The sequence below is a fragment of the Notechis scutatus genome, chromosome Z, assembly GCF_049901735.1.
Source record: "Notechis scutatus isolate UNSWTSFEM ecotype Mainland chromosome Z, rNotScu1.2, whole genome shotgun sequence".
Classification (NCBI taxonomy): Eukaryota; Metazoa; Chordata; class Lepidosauria; order Squamata; family Elapidae; genus Notechis; species Notechis scutatus.
The window spans coordinates 118,233,008-118,256,111 of record NC_142025.1 but is presented as its reverse complement, the minus strand read 5'-3'; the positions used below and the strand labels follow the sequence as shown (position 1 = coordinate 118,256,111).

The 23,104-nt window shown below is 49.4% G+C and overlaps 1 protein-coding gene across 3 annotated transcripts in view; it reads right to left on the bottom strand.

Moving 5' to 3' along the window:
- The window catches only part of MDP1 (magnesium dependent phosphatase 1), a 116,879-nt gene that overhangs the window by 80,303 nt on the left and 13,472 nt on the right, over positions 1–23,104 (bottom strand). Inside the window, exon 1 of one of the 3 annotated variants that reach the window (XM_087945721.1) lies at positions 19,741–19,994. The exons of 1 other annotated variant lie outside the window; for it this stretch is intronic. In XM_087945721.1, coding sequence (XP_087801847.1) covers positions 19,741–19,777 — 37 coding nt within the window. In that variant the 5' untranslated portion in view covers positions 19,778–19,994. Of the gene's footprint in view, positions 1–3,511; positions 3,790–19,740; positions 19,995–23,104 lie in introns of those variants that run through there. One more of the 3 variants, XM_087945720.1, reaches the window with a different exon arrangement.

Here is a 23,104-nt window from a genome sequence, read left to right as displayed (position 1 = left end):
GACCTTGCAGGTCATCTAGTCCAACCCCAGACCCTAGGCAGGAGACTCTGCACCATTTCTGAGAAGGGGCCGTCCAAGGTCTTCAACAAAGACCCTCCTGCCTTCCCCAAGCTCCCCCCTCCCCTCGACCACCCAGGCCAGTCCATCGCTCCCACTCCCCTAATCCCCAGAGGGCTGGGCTGCTGGAGCCCCCTCCCCGCCTCTGCAGCACGTCCGTCCGTCGTCGCTCAGAACGGTCGCTAAAGAAAGGATTGTGTGTGTGCGTGTTGTGGGGGGGTGATTGGTGCCCTCTGAGTCGGGTGGTTTTCTGGCAGACGTTTCATGAGCCAGCTAGGGAACATCGTCAGGGCTAAGGGGAGTGTGGGGTTTAAGGAGGAGGAGGAAGAGGGAGGGAGGAAGAGGAGGAGAAGGGAGCGGTGAATAAAGAGAGGAGGAGGAGAAGTGTGGAGTCTGTGGAACTCTCTGAGCTGGGTGGATTTTTTGAAGACGTTTCATGACCCAACTAAGGAACATTATCAGTGCAAAGCGTTTGTTTATTATATGCCAATCAGCAGGAGAGCTGAGAGTTCTAGTCCTGCTTTAGGCATTAAAGCCAGCTGGGAAATTTCAGCCAACAACTAGAGGATGGTGAGTTCTAATTCTGCCTTAGGCAAAAAGGACAGCTGGGTGATTTTGGGCAAATCAGAAGGGACCTTGCAGGTCATCTAGTCCAACCCCAGCCCCTAGGCAGGAGACTCTGCACCATTTCTGACAAGGGGCAGTCCAAGGTCTTCAACAAAGACCCTCCTGCCTTCCGCAAGCTCCCCTCGACCACCCAGGCCAGTCAATCGCTCCCACTCCCCTAATCCCCAGAGGGCTGGGCTACTGGAGCCCCCCCTCCCCACCTCTCCAGCACGTCCATCGTCACTCGGAACGGTCGCTAAAGAAAGGATTGTGTGTGTGTTGTGGGGGGGGGGTGATTGGTGCCCTCTGAGTCGGGTGGTTTTCTGGCAGACGTTTCATGAGCCAGCTGGGGAACATCGTCAGGGCTAAGGGGAGTGTGGGGTTCAGCGATGAAGAGGAGCAAGGATCAAAGGTAGGAGAGAGGAGGGTCCGCTTATCATATGCTCGTCTCTTGCCACTCACCAGGAGAGGGCGAGTTCTAATCCCGCTTTATAGCCAATCACCACGGGGCAGTGAGTTCGAGTCCCACTTTAGCACAAAAGGCAGCTGAATGTCTTTGATCAGGCGCTTTGCCCATCATGTGAGTTGCTGACGGTTGTGTCACCCAGGATGTCCCATTTTTTAAAAAATAAATAAAAACACCTGCAATTGTACAAAGAAAAAGCAGGATATAAACCCAAAAATCCAAGGTTTTTTTAAACAGAATTTAAACTTGGAAGTAGATCTTCCCCAAATTTTTGTCACCCCGATAATGAAAATATATTTTAACTTTCTCCACTCAAATATTAGTAGTCCTCACCTTAGGCCATAATTTGAGTCCAGAATTAAGATTAAGGTGTGCAGGTTGTTAAGCAGATCATTGAACGACTGTAGAGGGTTTTGATATCTTTTTTGCAATGGTCATTAAGTGAATCATGAAGTTAAGTGAACCAATTGCCTGCAATGGACGTTTTTAGAGCCGTGTTTTGCAACCTTGACAATGTTACAAAGGTGGGCTTCAACCCCCAGGATTCCCCAGATAGCCATCTTCAAATAGCCCAGTTTGAAAAACCCGGTTTTAGATGTTCAGCTCATGCCTGGGAGGACCACAAAGCAAACTCACAAAGCTTGAAGCATCCCTGTAACATGCTGTCTTTTTCAAGCTTGGCCACATGAAGATGGGTGGACTTCAACTCCCAGAATCTCCTAGCCAGGCGCATGAGCTTCAACTCCCAGAATTCTCTAGCCAGCATGAATGGACTTCAACTCCCAGAATTCTCTAGCCAGCATGAATGGACATCAACTCCCAGAATTCTCTAGCCAGCATGAATGGACTTCAACTCCCAGAATTCTCTAGCCAGCATGAATGGACTTCAACTCCCAGAATTCTCTAGCCAGCATGAATGGACTTCAACTCCCAGAATTCTCTAGCCAGCATGAATGGACATCAACTCCCAGAATTCTGTAGCCAGCATGAATGGACTTCAAGTCCCGGAACTCTCTAGCCAGCATGAATGGACTTCAAAAGCCCAGAATTCTCTAGCCAGCATGAATGGACTTCAACTCCCAGAACTCTCTAGCCAGCATGAATGGACTTCAACTCCCAGAATTCTCTAGCCAGCATGAATGGACTTCAACTCCCAGAATTCTCTAGCCAGCATGAATGGACTTCAACTCCCAGAACTCTCTAGCCAGCATGAATGGACTTCAACTCCCAGAAGTATCTAGCCAGCATGAATGGACTTCAACTCCCAGAATTCTCTGGCCAGCATGAATAGACTTCAACTCCCAGAATTCTCTAGCCAGCATGAATGGACTTCAACTCCCAGAACTCTCTAGCCAGCATGAATGGACTTCAACTCCCAGAATTCTCTAGCCAGCATGAATGGACTTCAACTCCCAGAATTCTCTAGCCAGCATGAATGGACTTCAACTCCCAGAATTCTCTAGCCAGCATGAATGGACTTCAACTCCCAGAATTCTCTAGCCAGCATGAATGGACTTCAACTCCCAGAATTCTCTAGCCAGCATGAATGGACTTCAACTCCCAGAACTCTCTAGCCAGCATGAATGGACTTCAACTCCCAGAAGTATCTAGCCAGCATGAATGGACTTCAACTCCCAGAATTCTCTGGCCAGCATGAATAGACTTCAACTCCCAGAATTCTCTAGCCAGCATGAATGGACTTCAACTCCCAGAATTCTCTAGCCAGCATGAATGGACTTCAACTCCCAGAACTCTCTAGCCAGCATGAATGGACTTCAACTCCCAGAACTCTCTAGCCAGCATGAATGGACTTCAACTCCCAGAATTCTCTAGCCAGCATGAATGGACTTCAACTCCCAGAACTCTCTAGCCAGCATGAATGGACTTCAACTCCCAGATTTCAATAGGTGAACTTTTCAATTGAATTCAATTCAAATCAGGAGGTGGGTTTGTTTGTGTTTTTTTGGCTGATTGAGGAATACTGGGAGTTGAAGTCCATTAGTTCCAAAGTCACTAGTATTGAGAAAAAAAACTGTTTTAGATACTTTAGCGCCAATTCCTTTTCTCGGTTTTTAAGGAAAGAAAAACGACAATATTTACAGGCAACAGACCTCTCCCCACTTTTTTCCCTCACCTATTTTTGTGGAAGGGGGGTCCACGTGGGTGTCCACCCAAAAAGGCCACAAGGTATAATCTGCAAAAAAACTCAGACAGACTGATTTTTAGGGGGGGGGTTTCTCTGCCCTCAAACGCTGGAGGAAGACCCTCCTGCCTTCCCCAGTCTCCCCCTCCCCTCGAGCACCCAGGCCAGTCAATCGCTCCCACTCCCCTAATCCCCAGCCGCAGCCCAGGACGATGGGGGTTGCGATTCAACTCTCTCACCCAAATCAAACACCACCAAGGCGGGTTTTCTGCACATCGCCTGCCTCTCCACGGGTCCCCTGAGGGAGGAAAGAGGGGATAGGATCGGCGCAGCCACCGAGGGGCTTTCCAGCGCCCAGAGCAAAGGATTGTGCGCAAAAGGCAGGTTGCAAAGATCCGCGGGGCGTCAGCTTCGTTGCAAGGCGGGGCGATCCTCGGTGGTTCCTAAAAACCAAACCGGGAAGTCCTGATCTCTTTGCAACCCGGCCGGCAACAAAACTCGCAGCCGGATCCAGCGCAAAGGGCGGCACTTCTCCGCTTCCTCCTCCCTGCAGTCAGCCGGTTCCTGCCCGCCTTCTTTGACGGTTAACCTCCCCGCCCGGAGGGAAGCTGGCCAGACGTCCGAGATCGGAGAGATCAGCCGGGCAGCAGATCCGTTGGGCTGAGAGAGGTGAAGAGGAGACGGGCTGGCTGCTGGAGCCCCTCCCGCCTCTCCAGCACGTCCGTCGTCGCTCGGAACGGTCGCTAAAGAAAGGATTGTTTGTGTGTGTGTGTGTGTCGGGCGGGGGGTGATTGGTGCCCTCTGAGTGGGGGGTTTCTGGCAGACGTTTGATGACCGATTAGGGAACATCGTCAGGGCTAAGGGTGTGTGGGGTTTTAGGAGGAGGAGGGAGCAGGGGGAGAAGGGGAGGACTGTGAGGTCCTTGGGGTCCTGACCTGGGTGGTTTTCTGGTAGACGTTTCATGAGCCAGCTAGGGAACATCGTCAGGGCTAAGGGGAGTGTGGGGTTCAGCGATGAAGAGGAGCAAGGATCAAAGGTAGGAGAGAGGAGGGTCCGCTTATTATATGCTCGTCTCTTGCCACTCACCAGGAGAGGGCGAGTTCTAGTCCCGCTTTATAGCCCATCACCAGGGGGCAGTGAGTTCGAGTCCCACTTTAGCACAAAGGGCAGCTGAATGTCTTTGATCAGGCGCTTTACCCATCATGTGAGTTGCTGACGGTTGTGTCACCCAGGATGTCCCATTTTTTAAGAAATAAATAAAAACACCCGCAATTGTACAAAGCAAAAGCAGGATATAAATCCAAAAATACAAGGTTTTTTTTAAAAGAGAAGTTAAACTTGGAAGTGGATCTTCCCCAAATTTTTGTCACCCCTTTAATGAAAATATAAATATTTTAACTTTCTCCACTCAAATGTTAGTCGTCCTCACCTTAGACCATAATTTGAGTCCGGAATTAAGATTAAGGTGTGCAGGTTGTTAAGCAGTTTACCGAAAGACCGTACAGGATTTTTTTTTTTTTTTTTTGCAATGGTCATTAAGCGAATCATGATTTCATGTGAACCGATTGCCTGCAATGGACGTTTGTCGGAAGCCAGGTGTAAAATGACGTAAAATATCCTCACATGACCACGAAACGCAGAAAATGGTGGCCGAGGCAGGCTGGTTGTCGAGCGCGCAAATGGCGATGCAACAGGGCGTGTGTGTGTGTGTTTGTGAGTTGAAACTTGGTCTCCAGTACCTTTTTGTGGGATCCGTGTTAGCTTCAAGCATTCCTAAGTGACCGGTTATAAATTGAGGATTACGGTCGTACATCGAGGACTTAGCAAAGGTGACTCAAGATACGTCCCCCACTCCGGGAAGTAACTATGGAAAGTTTATATGTGTTCCCAAAGCAGCATGATACCTATTTGAAAAGTAATGTGTAAAATGTTTAAGATTTAAATGAATATTAATATTAACGATAAAATTGAATTGGTATGGATTGTTGTTTTAATTATAGTATATATTCATAATGTTTTCTTTTTTTAAAATATATTGTGTTGTTTTAGAATGTACCAAGAAGAATTCGAACGGAAGTTATGTATTATATTAAGTGTTATAATTTTAGGGGGAAGATATAAAGGCGTCATACTCCAATCAGTGATTACAGAAGAAATTTTGTTTAATGAGAAAAGATAATAGACAGCTAAAACAGGACAGACAAAGAATATAAGTATAATGATCTGAATTGAGATGAAATAATTAAATTAAAATTAAGAAAGTTAAAAGATGGGAGAAGCTATATAGAAAATGTAGAATGGTAATAAGATATGGAATGGTATATAAAAATGAGCATGAATTTGAATTTGTGTCTGTACGAAGAGATGTAACCTGGGATCAAGCTGCTTTCAAAAAAGATGTTTTATGTTTTTATTTTTTATGTTTTGTTTATGTTTGTTTTAAAAATCAATAAAAAAAAATTTAAAAAAAAGATACCCCCACAACCACCCCGGAAACCCTGCAGGCCTCAGGAGACACAAATGAAACCGTGACGATTGTGACATGTTTATTGAACATTTATTACCCACGACATGACGGGGATGATGGGGAAAGGGCCTCTGGAACCCGGGTGGCGAAAACAGCAGATGCCTCCTTATCCACGTGTGGCCAGAGGGAGGCTGCACCCCCGTAACTCAAAGAAAAGCACCCTGCTCCCTAAAACACAATCCTCCCCCAACCTCTAGAAGGACAGTTTGCGATAAACAGACATGTGGGAGGCAGCGATGCCAGGCAGCCCGTCTGGGATTCGAGAAACAGATGCGCCCGATTCTTAGAGGATTAGGGGATCCTTAGGGAGGAGGGAAGGGGCATTTTCAAGCAAGACGGGCGATTTTAGACCCGTGTTTTGCAACCTTGACAATGTTACAAAGGTGGGCTTCAACCCCAGGATTCTCAGAGAGCCATCTTCAAATAGCCAAGGTTGAAAACCCGGTTTCAGATGTTCAGCTCATGCCTGGGAGGACCTCAAAGCAAACTCACAAAGCTTCAGCCTCCCTGTCACATGCTGTCTTTTTCAAGCTTGGCCAGGTGAAGATGGTTGGACTTCAACTCCCAGAATCTCCTAGCCAGGCGCATGAGCTTCAACTCCCAGAATTCAATAGGGGTCTTTTTCAATTCAATTCAAGGCATATTAGCAATCTGGCAGCCAGTGTCGGTGGTTTAAGTGAATTTGGCTTGCTGGGGATGCTGCAACGGTTGTTAGGTATGAAACGTTGGTCACAAGTCCCTTTTTTCTCCGTGCTGTTGTAACTTCCAACGGTCACTAAGCGAAATGTTGTAAGTCGAGGAGGAAGACTGTTGCATATGCTAATGGAGAGTGAAGCCAAGGAACGATGATGTCAATCCGGTCCGCTTTCTAGGAGGGAAAAGAAATAATTTATTTATTTATATTTATTTATTTTGTCAAGAGATTAGAAGATAAAAGGTATAAGTATGAAAACAGTTATGAAAAATGAAACGGATACATATAAGAAAACAAAAACAATCGGACAGAACGGTAGGGCACGTTGGTGCGCTTATGCACCATTTAAATTTAAATTGATTGGTCTTTTCTCCAGGGTGGGGAACACAGACCAAGGGTTTTGAGGTGTCACCCTATACTTGCCTGGACTCCCACCGAAGACGTCCGCGAATGCCGTGACCGGCTCCTCCTCGATGCTGTCGCCTTGGTAGGCGAGGATGGCAGTCACTTCCAGACCCAGGGCATCGAACCATTCTCAGCGGGAAGGTTTGGCAGCTCTCCGTTCACCCGACAAAACTTTTTAAATTTAATTTAGAAGGACCCCTCCCCAGGACAGGGATGAGGTTCCCTTGACGGTCCTTTACCACTATTTCCTGGGGCTTTAGCTGTTCCTTGTGAAGCCCAGAATGGCCTTCTTAATAGTTGGCCAGGACACGAGGGTCATATAGGAACTTTTGTCCACCACCACATCCCCGCCGATGTCGATGGTGGTGTGGAATTTCTTGGAGCATTGCGCGCTGTAGTATCTGGACGAACGCTTGGGGGCTACCTCATGCCTGTGACTTGGCCTTCTCTCGCTGGTGCCTCTGAAACGGGCGCCTTCCGGAATTCTGTCAGGGATGCACACAGTCGCATCGGGAAACAATGGGCCTCTGGAAGCGGGAAGCTGACTGGTTGCACGGCAAGCTTTTGCGGTTTGCCCTTCCGCCTGCATCTTTGGCAAGTGGCGTCTTTTGATCGGCATACCACTCTGGGCGGATTGTTCTCCACATGCGGCACCAAACTGGCGCCTCTCCCGCTTCCGGACTCCTGCCTTCCCTTCAGAACGAGTGGGGTGGATTTAGTCACCCTCGGCTGTAATGTCTCCGTGTTCCATGCTCGTGATGCACAGTGGCCGCCCCGCCTGAGGGATGGCCGCTATTTGATCTCCGAATGGTGGCGGCTGACCTCATGGAGGACTCACTCGCTTTGGGGACACAAATGAAACCGTGACGATTGTGAACTGTTTATTGAACATTTATTAGCCACGACATGACGGGATGATGGGGAAAGGGCCTCTGGAACCCGGTGGCAAAAACAGCAGATGCCTCCTTATCCACGTGTGGCCAGAGGAGGCTGCACCCCGTAACTCAAAGAAAAGCACCCCGTTCCCCTAAAACACAATCCTCCCCCAACCTCTAGAAGGACAGTTTGCGGATAAACAGACATGTAGGGAGGCAGCGATGCCAGGCAGCCCGTCTGGGATTCGAGAAACAGATGCGCCCAATTCTTAGAGGATTAGGGATCCTTAGGGGAGGAGGGAAGGGGTATTAGAAGCAACACGGGCGATTCTAGACCCGTGTTTGGCAACCGTGACAATGTTACAAAGGTGGGCTTCAACCCCAGGATTCCCCAGATAGCCATCTTCAAATTGCCAAGGTTGAAAACCCGGTTTTAGATGTTCAGCTCATGCCTGGGAGGACCTCAAAGCAAACTCACAAAGCTTCAGCCTCCCTGTCACATGCTGTCTTTTTCAAGTTTGGCCACGTGAAGATGGGTGGACTTCAACTCCCAGAATCTCCTAGCCAGGCGCATGAGCTTCAACTCCTGTAGAATTCAATAGGGGGCTTTTTCAATTCAATTCAAGGCATATTAGAAATCTGGTGGCCAGGGTCGGTGGTTTAAGTGAATTTGGCTTGCTGGGGATGCTGCAACGGTTGTTAGGTATGAAACGTTGGTCACAAGTCCCCTTTGTCTCCGTCCTGTTGTAACTTCCAACGGTCACTAAGCGAAATGTTGTAAGTCGAGGAGGAAGACTGTTGCATATGCTAATGGAGAGTGAAGCCAAGGAACGATGATGTCAATCCGGTCCGCTTTCTAGGAGGGAAAAGGAATAATTTATTTATTTTTATTTATTTATTCTTTCAAGAGATTATAAGAAAACAGGTGTGCTTATGCACCATTTAAATTTAAAATGATTGGTCTTTTCCCGCGGGAACACAGACCAAGGGTTTGAAGGTGTCACCCTATACTTGCCTTTCTGGGGCTTTAGCTGTTCCTTGTGAAGCCCAGAATGGCCTTCTTAATAGTTGGCCAGGACACGAGGGTCATATACGAACTTTCGTCCACCACCACATCCCCGTCGATGTCGATGGTGGTGTGGAATTTCTTGGAGCATTGCGCGCTGTAGTACCTGACGAACGTTTGGGGGGGCTACCTCATGCCTGTGACTTGGCCTTCTCCCCTCGCTGGTGCCTCAGAAACTGCGACTTCGGACTTTGTCAGGGATGCACACAGTCGCATCGGGAAACAATGGGCCTCTGGAAGCGGAAAGCTGACTGGTTGCACGCAAGCTTTTTGCGGTTTGCCCCTTCCGTCTGCATCTTTGGCAAGTGGCGCCTTTGGATCGGCATACCACTCTGGGCGGATTGCTCTCCACATGCGGCACCAAACTGGCGCCTCTCCCGCTTCCGGACTCCTGCCTTCCCTTCAGAACGAGTGCGGTGGATTTAGTCACCCTCGGCTGTAATGTCTCCGTGTTCCATGCTCTCGTGATGCACGGTGGCCGCCCGCCTGAGGGATGGCCGCTGCACTTGATCTCCGAATGGCAACAGCTGACCTCCTGGAGGACTCACTCTGCCTTGGCCTCGTCTAGGGTGCCTTGGAACATGAGATCAAGCTGAGCCATTAATGGCCTCCGTAGGCTTAAGTCTTTTATACCCCCAGGAGCCTCTCTCGCATCCTTTCCTCCTCCAGATCAGCGTTGCCACAAAGTCATAGACTGTCTCACTGCCTTTTGATCCCTGGGTGAAACTCACATGACCAAGGCTGGTGCTGGGGGTGCATAATGTGCTCCTAGCGTGTCCTGAAGCTCCCTCCCACGTACTGCCTGCACGTCTGCGGGTGCCGAGGGGGCCGTAGCTGTTTGGAAGACGTCCGTCCACAGGAGCTCAGGAAAAACGCTCTTCTCCTCTTGTCCGATACTTCATTGGCTTCCCCTGAAGATGTGAAACGGAGCCATGTACGACCTCCAGTCTCCTTTCGCTGGGGGGTCTGGAGCTGGCTGGGCGTGGTGGCCATCTTGGAGCGGCCGAGGCAGCTTCCTCCCCTTTCTGCGGTGATGGTGACGGCCGCTGGTGCCGCTTGGATGCCCAGCCTCTGTTCAGCCGCTTTGATCTCTGCAGAGCCCCCTTCCTCGCCAGGGTTAAGTAGGGGTCGAATGAAGAGGCCGGGCCTCAGGCGGTCACGACGGCTCTCGATGGAGTCTGTTAAGGTGTAGGGGTGGTGCCCGCCCAACAGCTCCCACCTTTAAAGATTATCCCTCCTCCCCAGGAAATTAGACCAATGATTTTAACTTGTTTCTTCCCCCCCCCGCCCAGAAGGCGGACCGGCTTCACTCCTCATTAGCATATTAAGAAGGAACCTTGCAGGTCATCTAGTCCAACCCCAGCCCCTAAGCAGGAGACTCTTCACCATTTCTAACAAAGGGCAGTCCAAGGTCTTCAACAAAGACCCTCCTGCCTTCCCCAAGCTCCCCTCCCTCGACCACCCAGGCCAGTCAATCGCTCCCACTCCCTAATCCCCAGAGGGCTGGGCTGCTGGAGCCCCCCGCCTCTCCAGCACGTCCGTAGTCACCAGGAACGGTCGCTAAAGAAAGGATTGTGTGTGTGTGTTGTGGGGGGTGATTGGTGCCCTTGAGTCGGGTGGTTTTCTGGCAGACGTTTCATGAGCCAGCTAGGGAACATCGTCAGGGCTAAGGGGAGTGTGGGGTTCAGCGATGAAGAGGAGCAAGGATCAAAGGTAGGAGAGAGGAGGGTCCGCTTATCATATGCTCGTCTCTTGCCACTCACCAGGAGAGGGCGAGTTCTAATCCCGCTTTATAGCCAATCACCAGGGGGCAGTGAGTTCGAGTCCCACTTTAGCACAAGGGCAGCTGAATGTCTTTGATCAGGCGCTTTGCCCATCATGTGAGTTGCTGACGGTTGTGTCACCCGGATGTCTCATTTTAAAAATAAATAAAAACACCTGCAATTGTACAAAGAAAAAGCAGGATATAAACCCAAAATCCAAGGTTTTTTTAAAACAGAATTTAAACTTGGAAGTGGATCTTCCCCAAATTTTTGTCACCCCGATAATGAAAATATATTTTAACTTTCTCCACTCAAATGTTAGTAGTCCTCACCTTAGGCCATAATTTGAGTCCAGAATTAAGATTAAGGTGTGCAGGTTGTTAAGCAGCTCATTGAAAGACCGTAGAGGGTTTTGATATCTTTTTTGCAATGGTCATTAAGTGAATCATGAAGTTAAGTGAACCGATTGCCTGCAATGGACGCTTGTCGGAAGCCAGATGTAAGATGACGTAAAATATCCTCACATGACCACGAGAGGCAGAAAATGGCGGCTGAGGCAGTCTGGTTGTCAAGCGCACAAATGACAATGCAACAGGGCATGTGTGTGTTTGTGAGTCAAAACTTGGTCTTCAGTACTTTTGAGGGGTGGGGGTGTTCCGTCTTAGCTTCAAGCCGCTCCTAAACGACCGGTTGTAAATTAAGGATTACGGTCGACGTCAAGGACTTAGCAAATGCAACACAAGACACACACACAAATACACCCTGGAAACCCTGCAGGCCCCAGGAGACACAAAAAGAAACTGTGACGATTGTAGACATGTTTATTGAACATTTCTTAGCCACGACATGACGGGATGATGGGGAAAGGGCCTCTGCAACCCGGGTGGCGAAAAACAGCAGATGCCTCCTTATCCACGTGTGGCCAGAGGAGGCTGCACCCCGTAACTCAAAAAAAGCACCCGCTCCCCTAAAACACAATCCTCCCCCAACCTCTAGAAGGACAGTTTGCGGATAAACAGACATGTGGGGAGGCAGCGATGCCAGGCAGCCCGTCTGGGATTCGAGAAACAGATGCGCCCATTCTTAGAGGATTAGGGGATCCTTAGGGGAGGAGGGAAGGGCATTAGAAGCAACACGGGGCGATTCTAGACCCGTGTTTTGCAACCGTGACAATGTTACACAGGTGGGCTTCAACCCCAGGATTCCCCAGATAGCCATCTTCAAATTGCCAAGGTTGAAAACCCGGTTTCAGATGTTCAGCCTATGCCTGGGAGGACCACAAAGCAAACTCACAAAGCTTCATCCTCCCTGTCACATGCTGTCTTTTTCAAGTTTGGCCACGTGAAGATGGTTGGACTTCAACTCCCAGAATCTCCTAGCCAGGCGCATGAGCTTCAACTCCCAGAATTCAATAGGGGGCCTTTTTCAATTCAATTCAGGAATATTAGAAATCTGGTGGCCAGGGTCGGTGGTTTAAGTGAATTTGGCTTGATGCTGCAACGGTTGTTAGGTATGAAACGCTTGGTCACAAGTCCCTTTTTTCTCCGTGTCCGTTGTAACTTCCAACGGTCACTAACCGAAATGTTGTAAGTCGAGAGGAGGACTGTTGCATATGCTAATGGAGAGTGAAGCCAAGGAACGATCATGTCAATCCGGTCCGCTTAGGAGGGAAAAGAAATAATTTATTTATTTTTATTTATTTATACTTTCAAGAGATTATAAGATAAAAGGTATGAGTATGAAAAATAATTATGAAAACATGAAACGGATACATATAAGAAAACAAAAACAATCGGACAGGAACGGTAGGCACGTTGAAAGCGCTTTATGCACCATTTAAATTTAAATTGATTGGTCTTTTCTCCAGGGTGGGGAACACAGACCAAGGGTTTTGAGGTGTCACCCTATACTTGCCTGGACTCCCACCCCGAAGACGTCCGCGAATGCCGTGACCGCTCCTCCTCGATGCTGTCGCCTTGGTAGGCGCAGGATGGCAGTCACTTCCAGACCCAGGGCATCGAACCATTCTCAGCGGGAAGGTTTGGCAGGTCTCCGTTCACCCGACAAAACTTTTAAATTTAATTGGGAAGGACCCTCCCCAGGACAGGGATGAGGTTCCCTGACGGTCCTTTAGCATTCTTTCCTGGGGCTTTTAGCTGTCTCTTGGGAAGCCCAGAACGGCCTTCTTAATAGTTGGCCAGGACACGAGGGTCATATAGGAACTTTTGTCCACCACCACATCCCCGTCGATGTCGATGGTGGTGTGGAATTTCTTGGAGCATTGCGCGCTGTAGTACCCGGACGAACGCTTGGGGACTACCTCATGCCTGTGACTTGGCCTTCTCCTCGCTGTTGCCTCGGAAATGGGGCCTTCCGAATTCTGTCAGGGATGCACACAGTCGCATCGGGGAAACAATGGGCCTCTGGAAGCGGGAAGCTGACTGGTTGCACGGCAAGCTTTTGCGGTTTGCCCCTTCCGTCTGCATCTTTGGCAAGTGGCGTCTTTGGATCGGGATGCCGCCCTGCGGGATTGCCCTCACATGCGGACACCAAACTGGCGCCTCTCTCGCTTTCCGGACTCCCTGCATTCCCTTCGGAACGAGTGCGGTGGATTTAGTCACCCTCGGCTGTAATGTCTCCGTGTTCCATGCTCTCGTGATGCACGGTGGCCGCCTCCGCCTGAGGGATGGTCGCTATTTGATCTCCGAATGGCGCCGTCTGACCTCATAGAGGACTCACTTGCCTTGGCCTCGTCTAGGTGGCTTGGAACGTGAGATCAAGCTGAGCCATTAATGGCCTCCGTAGGCTTAAGTCTTTATACCCCCAGGAGCCTCTCTCGCATCCTTTCCGCCTCCAGATCAGCGTTGCCACAAAGTCATACCTTTCCGCCTCCAGATCAGCGTTGCCACAAAGTCATAGACTGTCTCACTGCCTTTTTGATCCCTGGGGTGAAACTCACAGGACCAAGGCTGGTGCTGGGGGTGCATAATGTGCTCTAGCGTGTCCTGAAGCTCCCTCCCACGTACTGCCTGCACGTCTGCGGGTGCCGAGAGGGCCGTAGCCGTTTGGAAGACGTCCTGTCCACAGGAGCTCAGGAAAACGCTCTTCTCCTCTTGTCCGATACTGCCAGAAGGTCATTGGCTTCCCTGAAGAATTGAAAGGGGACCCATGTACGACCTCCAGTCTTCTTTCGCTGGGGGGTCTGGAGCTGGCCGGGCGTGGGTGGCCATCTTGGAGCGGCCAAGGCAGGTTCTCCTCCCCTTTCTGCGGTGATGGTGATGGCCGCTGGTGCAGCTGGGATGCCCAGCCTCTGTTCAGCCGCTTTGATCTTCTGCAGAGCCCCTTCCTCGCCGGGGTTAAGTGGGGGTCGAATGAAGAGGCCGGGCCCTCAGGCAGTCACGACGGCTCTCGATGTAGTCCGTTAAGGGGAGGTGTGGTGCCTGCCCAACAGCTCCCACCTCTAAAGATTACCCCCCAGGAAATTAGACCAATGATTTTAACTTGTTTCTTTTTCTCCGCCCAGAAGGCGGACCGGCTTCACTCCTCATTAGCATATTAAGGAGGGACCTTGCAGGTCATCTAGTCCAACCCCAGACCCTAGGCAGGAGACTCTGCACCATTTCTGAGAAGGGGCAGTCCAAGGTCTTCAACAAAGACCCTCCTGCCTTCCCCCAAGCTCCCCCTCCCCTCGACCACCCAGGCCAGTCAATCGCTCCCACTCAACTTCCAAGGGATTCTTTCTGTGTTTGGAATCTGGAATGTATAAAGGCATAGAATCATCTAAGGGAGGAATAGCTAAAATAATTGTCTTTGGAAAGACTTGGAAAGATTTTGGATTTGATATCAGTCTGTTCCCACTTCCCCTTCCACCTCTCCCAAATCCAGGGATAAACAAAGACTCCCAAGTTTTTGTTTTTTTTACCTTTGGAAATGGGTGGTTTTACTGCCAGGGTAAATTTCAGTGTAGCGAAAGTAGCAGAGATTTAAGCCGAAAAGATCTAACAGTTGCCTGGCTCCTTGATCTCGCCTGTCCTGAGCGGGAAAGATCAGACGCTTGAGATGAGATCCCACAACAGGGACCAATTTTTATCCCAAATAGGGTACGTTCACACAACATGCTTAACTCAGTTTGCTAAAGGAAGCCTGTTTTTTTGAATCCCCACCAGGTACAGAAACGCCCCTCAACAAACAAACTGGGATTGTCAGAAAGCTGTTCTCCGAATACTAGCTGAGATCGTCCTAAGCCGGGATAGTGTGTTATCTGAATGGGAGCCCTATCAAATGATGGTGTAAGACAGTCCACAACCTTGGCCATTTTAAGACCCAGGGGCTTCAATTCCCAGAATTCCCCAGGCATTTGCTTTTTGTAGCTTCTGGCCAGCACTTTAACTTACAGGCCACCAAGTATTTAAATATATTTTTTAATTAATATCAATAATTAATATCTTCTTTTAATGACCCCATAATCCCTTGTAGGGTGGAGTCTAGCCAACTGAATGGAACTGAATGTTTACTGTCCGGATGCCCCTCCTGTTGCCAATAAGGAGTTTAGTTCAGCAAATATATTCTCATTGTGCCGGGAGAAAGAAATATCTGCCTCTACCTATGATTGAACTCGCAGGCCCCTGATTGTGAGGCGGAGCTCCACTCTAGGCCACCGCAAGACCCATTTTTAATTCATACCAATGAAATACATAAATAAATACTATTCGCTTGGAGTGTGTCTTACACTCTTCCTGGCCTCCTAAAATCTTAACATCTGTTCGGATTTCCAGATTTTCAGCTTTCCACTTGTTTTTTGTTGCAATTTTATACCCGTTCTTTGGCGGGCTGCAAATGTCCTCACCGGCTCTCTGCCCATGCTCTAAAACGCTTGCCTCGTCATGCCAGCATTTATCTAGCGACCGCCTGCGATTTCAGGAATTTAAAATACAGGTAGCCTTCGACTAAAGAGCTCAAGTGGGACGGAATTTCCATTGCTATGGGTTGCTAAGAGAATTGCCACTTGATTCTTTTTTTTTGCCAAGGTTGTTAAGCGTTAATCAGTGCCATTATGAATCATGAAGTCGTTAAACGAATCCGACTCCTTTCCCCATTGATGTCTGACAGAAGTCGGCTGGGAGGGTCCGAATTGGTGACAAGATGGCGCTCGAATTTGATCACCTGGCTGTTCAGATGCTTCAATGGTTTTAAGCTGAGGGACTAGTTGTTAAGTGGGTTTTTCCAGTGTAGCTGTAACTCGAATGGTCGGTTAAAGAAGTAGTTGTAACTGGAGGACTCTCTGTGAGCCAGAAAATTACCCAGAGGCTAGGATTCTGAGGAGTCCTTGACTTATGACCACAACTGAGCCGCTGTTAGAGTGAAGCTTTTATTAAGTGAGTTCTGCCCTGTTTTGCCACCTTTCCTGCCATCATCGTTAAGTGAATCCTCTGCCGTGGATATGTTAGTCACACGGTTGTTAAGTGAGTCCAGCTTCCTCGCTGACTTCGCTGTCGGAAGGTGGCAAAAGGATTACGTGACCCCGATGCTGCGACCATCATAAATACGAGTCAAGCTGCCAAGCGTCGGAAGGCCACAGAGGGCGTTAAGTGGGAAAAATGGTCCCAAGGCACTTATTTCAACGCCGTAGTTCCGAACGGCCACTAAACAAACTGTTGTAAGCTGAGGACTACTTGTATGTGGTTAATTCACCACAGTGGTGGGTGCAAGACGGGTGGCCTGTATTAGCGGGGAAAGTCTTAAGAGAGCAAGGCCCCGATTTACCGAGAGAGGCAGCTGCCATGGCGATCCCTTCGCTGTTCAACAGGTGCAGCACTTCTGGCACTTCCGGTAGAGAGACGGACAGGCCGCTGATTCTGGTCTTGCACAGACCCATCGCTGGGAAGAATTCAGGCACAAAATGGATTTAGCTTGTTTCCTACCCAAGACCAAAATACTACAGGTAGTCCTTGACTTCTGACCATAGTTGGAAGGGTCATTTTCATCCCAGAATTCCCTAGCCACATGGACTTTAATTCCCAGAATGCCACAGTCAGTATCGGTGGACTTCAACTCCCAGAATTCCCTAGCAAAACTAAATGGACTTCAAAAGCCCAGAATTCCCAAGCAAACTGGGGTGGACCCAGAATTCTCCAGCCAGCATGATGGACTTCAACTCCCAGAATTCTCTAGCCAGCATGATGGACTTCAACTCCCAGAATTCTCTAGCCAGCATGAATGGACTTCAACTCCCAGAATTCTCTAGCCAGCATGATGGACTTCAACTCCCAGAATTCTCCAGCCAGCATGATGGACTTCAACTCCCAGAACTCTCACCCAGCATGAATGGACTTCAACTCCCAGAACTCTCTAGCCAGCATGAATGGACTTCAACTCCCAGAACTCTCTAGCCAGCATGAATGGACTTCAACTCCCAGAACTCTCTAGCCAGCATGAATGGACTTCAACTCCCAGAATTCTCTAGCCAGCATGAATGGACTTCAACTCCCAGAACTCTCTAGCCAGCATGAATGGACTTCAACTCCCAGAACTCTCTACCCAGCATGAATGGACTTCAACTCCCAGAACTCTCTAGCCAGCATGAATGGACTTCAACTCCTAGAATTCTCTAGCCAGCATGAATGGACTTCAACTCCCAGAACTCTCTAGCCAGCATGAATGGACTTCAACTCCCAGAACTCTCTAGCCAGCATGAATGGACTTCAACTCCCAGAATTCTCTAGCCAGCATGAATGGACTTCAACTCCCAGAACTCTCTAGCCAGCATGAATGGACTTCAACTCCCAGAACTCTCCTACCCAGCATGAATGGACTTCAACTCCCAGAACTCTCTAGCCAGCATGAATGGACTTCAACTCCTAGAATTCTAGCCAGCATGAATGGACTTCAACTCCCAGAATTCTCTAGCCAGCATGAATGGACTTCAACTCCCAGAATTCTCTAGCCAGCATGAATGGACTTCAACTCCCAGAATTCTCTAGCCAGCATGAATGGACTTCAACTCCCAGAATTCTCTAGCCAGCATGAATGGACTTCAACTCCCAGAATTCTCTAGCCAGCATGAATGGACTTCAACTCCCAGAACTCTCTAGCCAGCATGAATGGACTTCAACTCCCAGAACTCTCTACCCATCATGATGGGACTTCAACTCCCAGAACTCTCTAGCCAGCATGAATGGACTTCAACTCCCAGAATTCTCTAGCCAGCATGATGGACTTCAACTCCCAGAATTCTCTAGCCAGCATGATGGACTTCAACTCCCAGAATTCTCTAGCCAGCATGAATGGACTTCAACTCCCAGAACTCTCTAGCCAGCATGAATGGACTTTCAACTCCCAGAACTCTCTACCCAGCATGAATGGACTTCAACTCCCAGAATTCTCTAGCCAGCATGATGGACTTCAACTCCCAGAATTCTCTAGCCAGCATGATGGACTTCAACTCCCAGAATTCTCTAGCCAGCATGAATGGACTTCAACTCCCAGAACTCTCTAGCCAGCATGAATGGACTTCAACTCCCAGAAGTCTCTAGCCAGCATGAATGGACTTCAACTCCCAGAAGTCTCTAGCCAGCATGAATGGACTTCAACTCCCAGAACTCTCTAGCCAGCATGAATGGACTTCAACTCCCAGAACTCTCTAGCCAGCATGAATGGACTTCAACTCCCAGAATTCTCTAGCCAGCATGAATGGACTTCAACTCCCAGAACTCTCTAGCCAGCATGAATGGACTTCAACTCCCAGAATTCTCTAGCCAGCATGAATGGACTTCAACTCCCAGAACTCTCTAGCCAGCATGAATGGACTTCAACTCCTAGAATTCTCTAGCCAGCATGAATGGACTTCAACTCCAGAATTCCCTAGCCAGCATGAATGGACTTCAACTCCCAGAATTCTCTAGCCAGCATGAATGGACTTCAACTCCCAGAATTCTCTAGCCAGCATGAATGGACTTCAACTCCCAGAATTCTCTAGCCAGCATGAATGGACTTCAACTCCCAGAATTCTCTAGCCAGCATGAATGGACTTCAACTCCCAGAACTCTCTAGCCAGCATGAATGGACTTCAACTCCCAGAACTCTCTACCCATCATGATGGGACTTCAACTCCCAGAACTCTCTAGCCAGCATGAATGGACTTCAACTCCCAGAATTCTCTAGCCAGCATGATGGACTTCAACTCCCAGAATTCTCTAGCCAGCATGATGGACTTCAACTCCCAGAATTCTCTAGCCAGCATGAATGGACTTCAACTCCCAGAACTCTCTAGCCAGCATGAATGGACTTCAACTCCCAGAACTCTCTACCCAGCATGAATGGACTTCAACTCCCAGAATTCTCTAGCCAGCATGATGGACTTCAACTCCCAGAATTCTCTAGCCAGCATGATGGACTTCAACTCCCAGAACTCTCTAGCCAGCATGAATGGACTTCAACTCCCAGAACTCTCTAGCCAGCATGAATGGACTTCAACTCCCAGAAGTCTCTAGCCAGCATGAATGGACTTCAACTCCCAGAAGTCTCTAGCCAGCATGAATGGACTTCAACTCCCAGAACTCTCTAGCCAGCATGAATGGACTTCAACTCCCAGAACTCTCTAGCCAGCATGAATGGACTTCAACTCCCAGAATTCTCTAGCCAGCATGAATGGACTTCAACTCCCAGAATTCAATAGGTGGACTTTTCAATTGAATTCAATTCAAATCAGGTGGTGGGTTTGTTTGTGTTTTTTTGGCTGATTGAGGAATACTGGGAGTTGAAGTCCATTAGTTCCAAAGTCACTAGTATTGAGAAAAAAAAATGTTTTAGATACTTTAGCGCCAATTCCTTTTCTCGGTTTTTAAGGAAAGAAAACGACAATATTTACAGGCAACAGACCTCTCCCCACTTTTTCCCCTCACCTATTTTTGTGGAAGGGGGTCCACGTGGTGTCCACCCAAAAAGGCCACAAGGTATAATCTGCAAAAAATTCAGACAGACTGATTTTTAGGGGGTTTCTCTGCCCTCAAACGCTGGAGGAAGACCCTCCTGCCTTCCCCAGTCTCCCCCCCTCGAGCACCCAGGCCAGTCCATCACTCCCACTCCCCTAATCCCCAGCCGCAGCCCAGGACGATGGGGGCTGCGATTCAACCCTCTCACCCAGATCAAACACCACCAAGGCGGGGTTTCTGCACATCGCCTGCCTCTCCACGGGGTCCCCGAGGGAGGAAAGAGGGGATAGGATCGGCGCAGCCACCGAGGGGCTTTCCAGCGCCCAGAGCAAAGGATTGTGCGCAAAAGGCAGGTTGCAAAGCCCGCGGGGCGTCAGCTTCTGCTGCAAGGCGGGGCGATCCTCGGTGGTTCCTAAAAACCAAACCGCGAAGTCCCGATCTCTTTGCAACCCGGCCGGCAACAAACTCGCAGCCGGATCCAGCGCAAAGGGCGGCACTTCTCCGCTTCCTCCTCCCTGCAGTCAGCCGGTTCCTGCCCGCCTTCTTTGACGGTTAACCCTCCCCGCCCGGAGGGAAGCTGGCCAGACGTCCGAGATCGGAGAGATCAGCCGGGCAGCAGATCCGTTGGGCTGGAGAGGGTGAAGAGGAGACGGGGCTGGGCTGCTGGAGCCCCCTCCCCGCCTCTCCAGCACGTCCGTCGTCGCTCGGAACGGTCGCTAAAGAAAGGATTGTGTGTGTGTGTGTGTGTGTGTGTGTGTGTGTGTGTGTGTTTGTGTGTGTGTGTGTGTCTCGGGCGGGGGGGTGATTGGTGCCCTCTGAGTCGGGTGTCTGGCAGACGTTTCATGAGCCAGCTAGGGAACACCGTCAGGGCTAAGGGGAGGGTGGGATTCAGCGATGAAGAGGAGCAAGGATCAAAGGTAGGAGAGAGGAGGGTCCGCTTATCATATGCTCGTCTCTTGCCACTCACCAGGAGAGGGCGAGTTCTAGTCCCGCTTTATAGCCCATCACCAGGGGGCAGTGAGTTCGAATCCCACTTTAGCACAAAGGGCAGTTGAATGTCTTTCATCAGGCGCTTTGCCCATCATGTGAGTTGCTGACGGTTGTGTCACCCAGGATGTCCCATTTTTAAAAAAATAAATAGAAACACTCGCAATTGTACAAAGCAAAAGCAGGATATAAATCCAAAAATACAAGGTTTTTTTTAAAAGAGAAGTTAAACTTGGAAGTGGATCTTCCCCAAATTTTTGTCACCCCTTTAATGAAAATATAAATATTTTAACTTTCTCCACTCAAATGTTATTCGTCCTCACCTTAGACCATAATTTGAGTCCGGAATTAAGATTAACGTGTGCCGGTTGTTCAGCATCTCACCGAAAGACCGTACAGGGTTTTGATTTATTTTTTTTTGCAATGGTCATTAAGCGAATCATGATTTCATGTGAACCGATTGCCTGCAATGGACGTTTGTCGGAAGCCAGATGTAAAATGACGTAAAATATCCTCACATGACCACAAGATGCAGAAAATGGCGGCCGAGGCAGGCTGGTTGTCGAGGGCGCAAATGGCGACGCAACAAGGCGTTGGTGTTTTTGTGAATTGAAACTTGGTCTTCAGTACCTTTTGGGGGGCTCCGTCTTAGCTTCCAACCGTTCCTAAGTGACCGGTCGTAAATTGAGGATTACGGTCGTATGTTGAGGACTTAGCAAAGGCGACCCAAGATACCCCCTTCCCGGAAACCCTGCAGGCCCCAGGGAGACACAAATGAAACCGTGACGACAGACATGTTTATTGAACATTTATTAGCCACGACATGACGGGGATGATGGGGAAAGGGCCTCTGGAACCCGGGTGGCGAAAAACAGCAGATGCCTCCTTATCCACGTGTGGCCAGAGGAGGCTGCGCCCCGTAACTCAAAAAAAAGCACCCCGTTGCCCTACAAAACACAATCCTCCCCCAACCTCTAGAAGGACAGTTTATGGATAAACAGACATGTGGGAGGCAGCGATGCCAGGCAGCCCGTCTGGGATTCAGAAACAGATGCGCCCAATTCTTAGAGGATTAGGGGATCCTTAGAGGAGGAGGGAAGGGGCATTAGAAGCAACACGGGCGATTTTAGACCCGTGTTTTGCAACCGTGACAATGTTACAAAGGTGGGCTTCAACCCCCAGGATTCCCCAGAGAGCCATCTTCAAATTGCCAAGGTTGAAAAACCCGGTTTTAGATGTTCAGCTCATGCCTGGGAGGACCTCAAAGCAAACTCACAAAGCTTCAGCCTCCCTGTCACATGCTGTCTTTTTCAAGCTTGGCCACGTGAAGATGGGTGGACTTCAACTCCCAGAATCTCCTAGCCAGGCGCATGAGCTTCAACTCCCAGAATTCAATAGGGGGCTTTTTTCAATTCAATTCAAGGCATATTAGAAATCTGGTGGCCAGGGTCGGTGGTTTAAGTGAATTTGGCTTGCTGGGGATGCTGCAACGGTTGTTAGGTATGAAACGTTGGTCACAAGTCCCCTTTGTCTCCGTCCTGTTGTAACTTCCAACGGTCACTAAGCGAAATGTTGTAAGTCGAGGAGGAAGACTGTTGCATATGCTAATGGAGAGTGAAGCCAAGGAACAATGATGTCAATCCGGTCCGCTTTCTAGGAGGGAAAAGGAATAATTTATTTATTTTTATTTATTTATTCTTTCAAGAGATTATAAGAAAACAGGTGTGCTTATACACCATTTAAATTTAAAATGATTGGTCTTTTCCCGCGGGAACACAGACCAAGGTTTTGAAGGTGTCACCCTATACTTGCCTTTCTGGGGCTTTAGCTGTTCCTTGGGAAGCCCAGAATGGCCTTCTTAATAGTTGGCCAGGACACGAGGGTCATATAGGAACTTTTGTCCACCACCACATCCCCGTCGATGTCGATGGTGGTGTGGAATTTCTTGGAGCATTGCGCTGTAGTACCTGACGAACGTTTGGGGGCTACCTCATGCCTGTGACTTGGCCTTCTCCTCGCTGGTGCCTCGGAAACGGCGACTTCCGGAATTCTGTCAGGGATGCGCACAGTCGCATCGGGGAAACAATGGGCCTCTGGAAGCGGGAAGCTGACTGGTTGCACGGCAAGCTTTTTTGCGGTTTGCCCTTCCGTCTGCATCTTTGGCAAGTGGCGTCTTTGGATCGGCATACCACTCTGGGCGGATTGCCTCCACATGCGGCACCAAACTGGCGCCTCTCTCCCGTTTCCGGACTCCCTGCCTTCCCTTCAGAACGAGTGCGGTGGATTTAGTCACCCTCGGCTGTATTGTCTCCGTGTTCCATGCTCTCGTGATGCACGGTGGCCGCTCCGCCTGAGGGATGGCCGCTATTTGATCTCCGAATGGCAACGGCTGACCTCCTGGAGGACTCACTCGCCTTGGCCTCGTCTAGGGTGGCTTGGAACGTGAGATCAAGCTGAGCCATTAATGGCCTCCGTAGGCTTAAGTCTTTTACACCCCCAGGGAGCCTCTCTCGCATCCTTTCCTCCTCCAGATCAGCGTTGCCACAAAGTCATAGACTGTCTCACTGCCTTTTTGATCCCTGGGG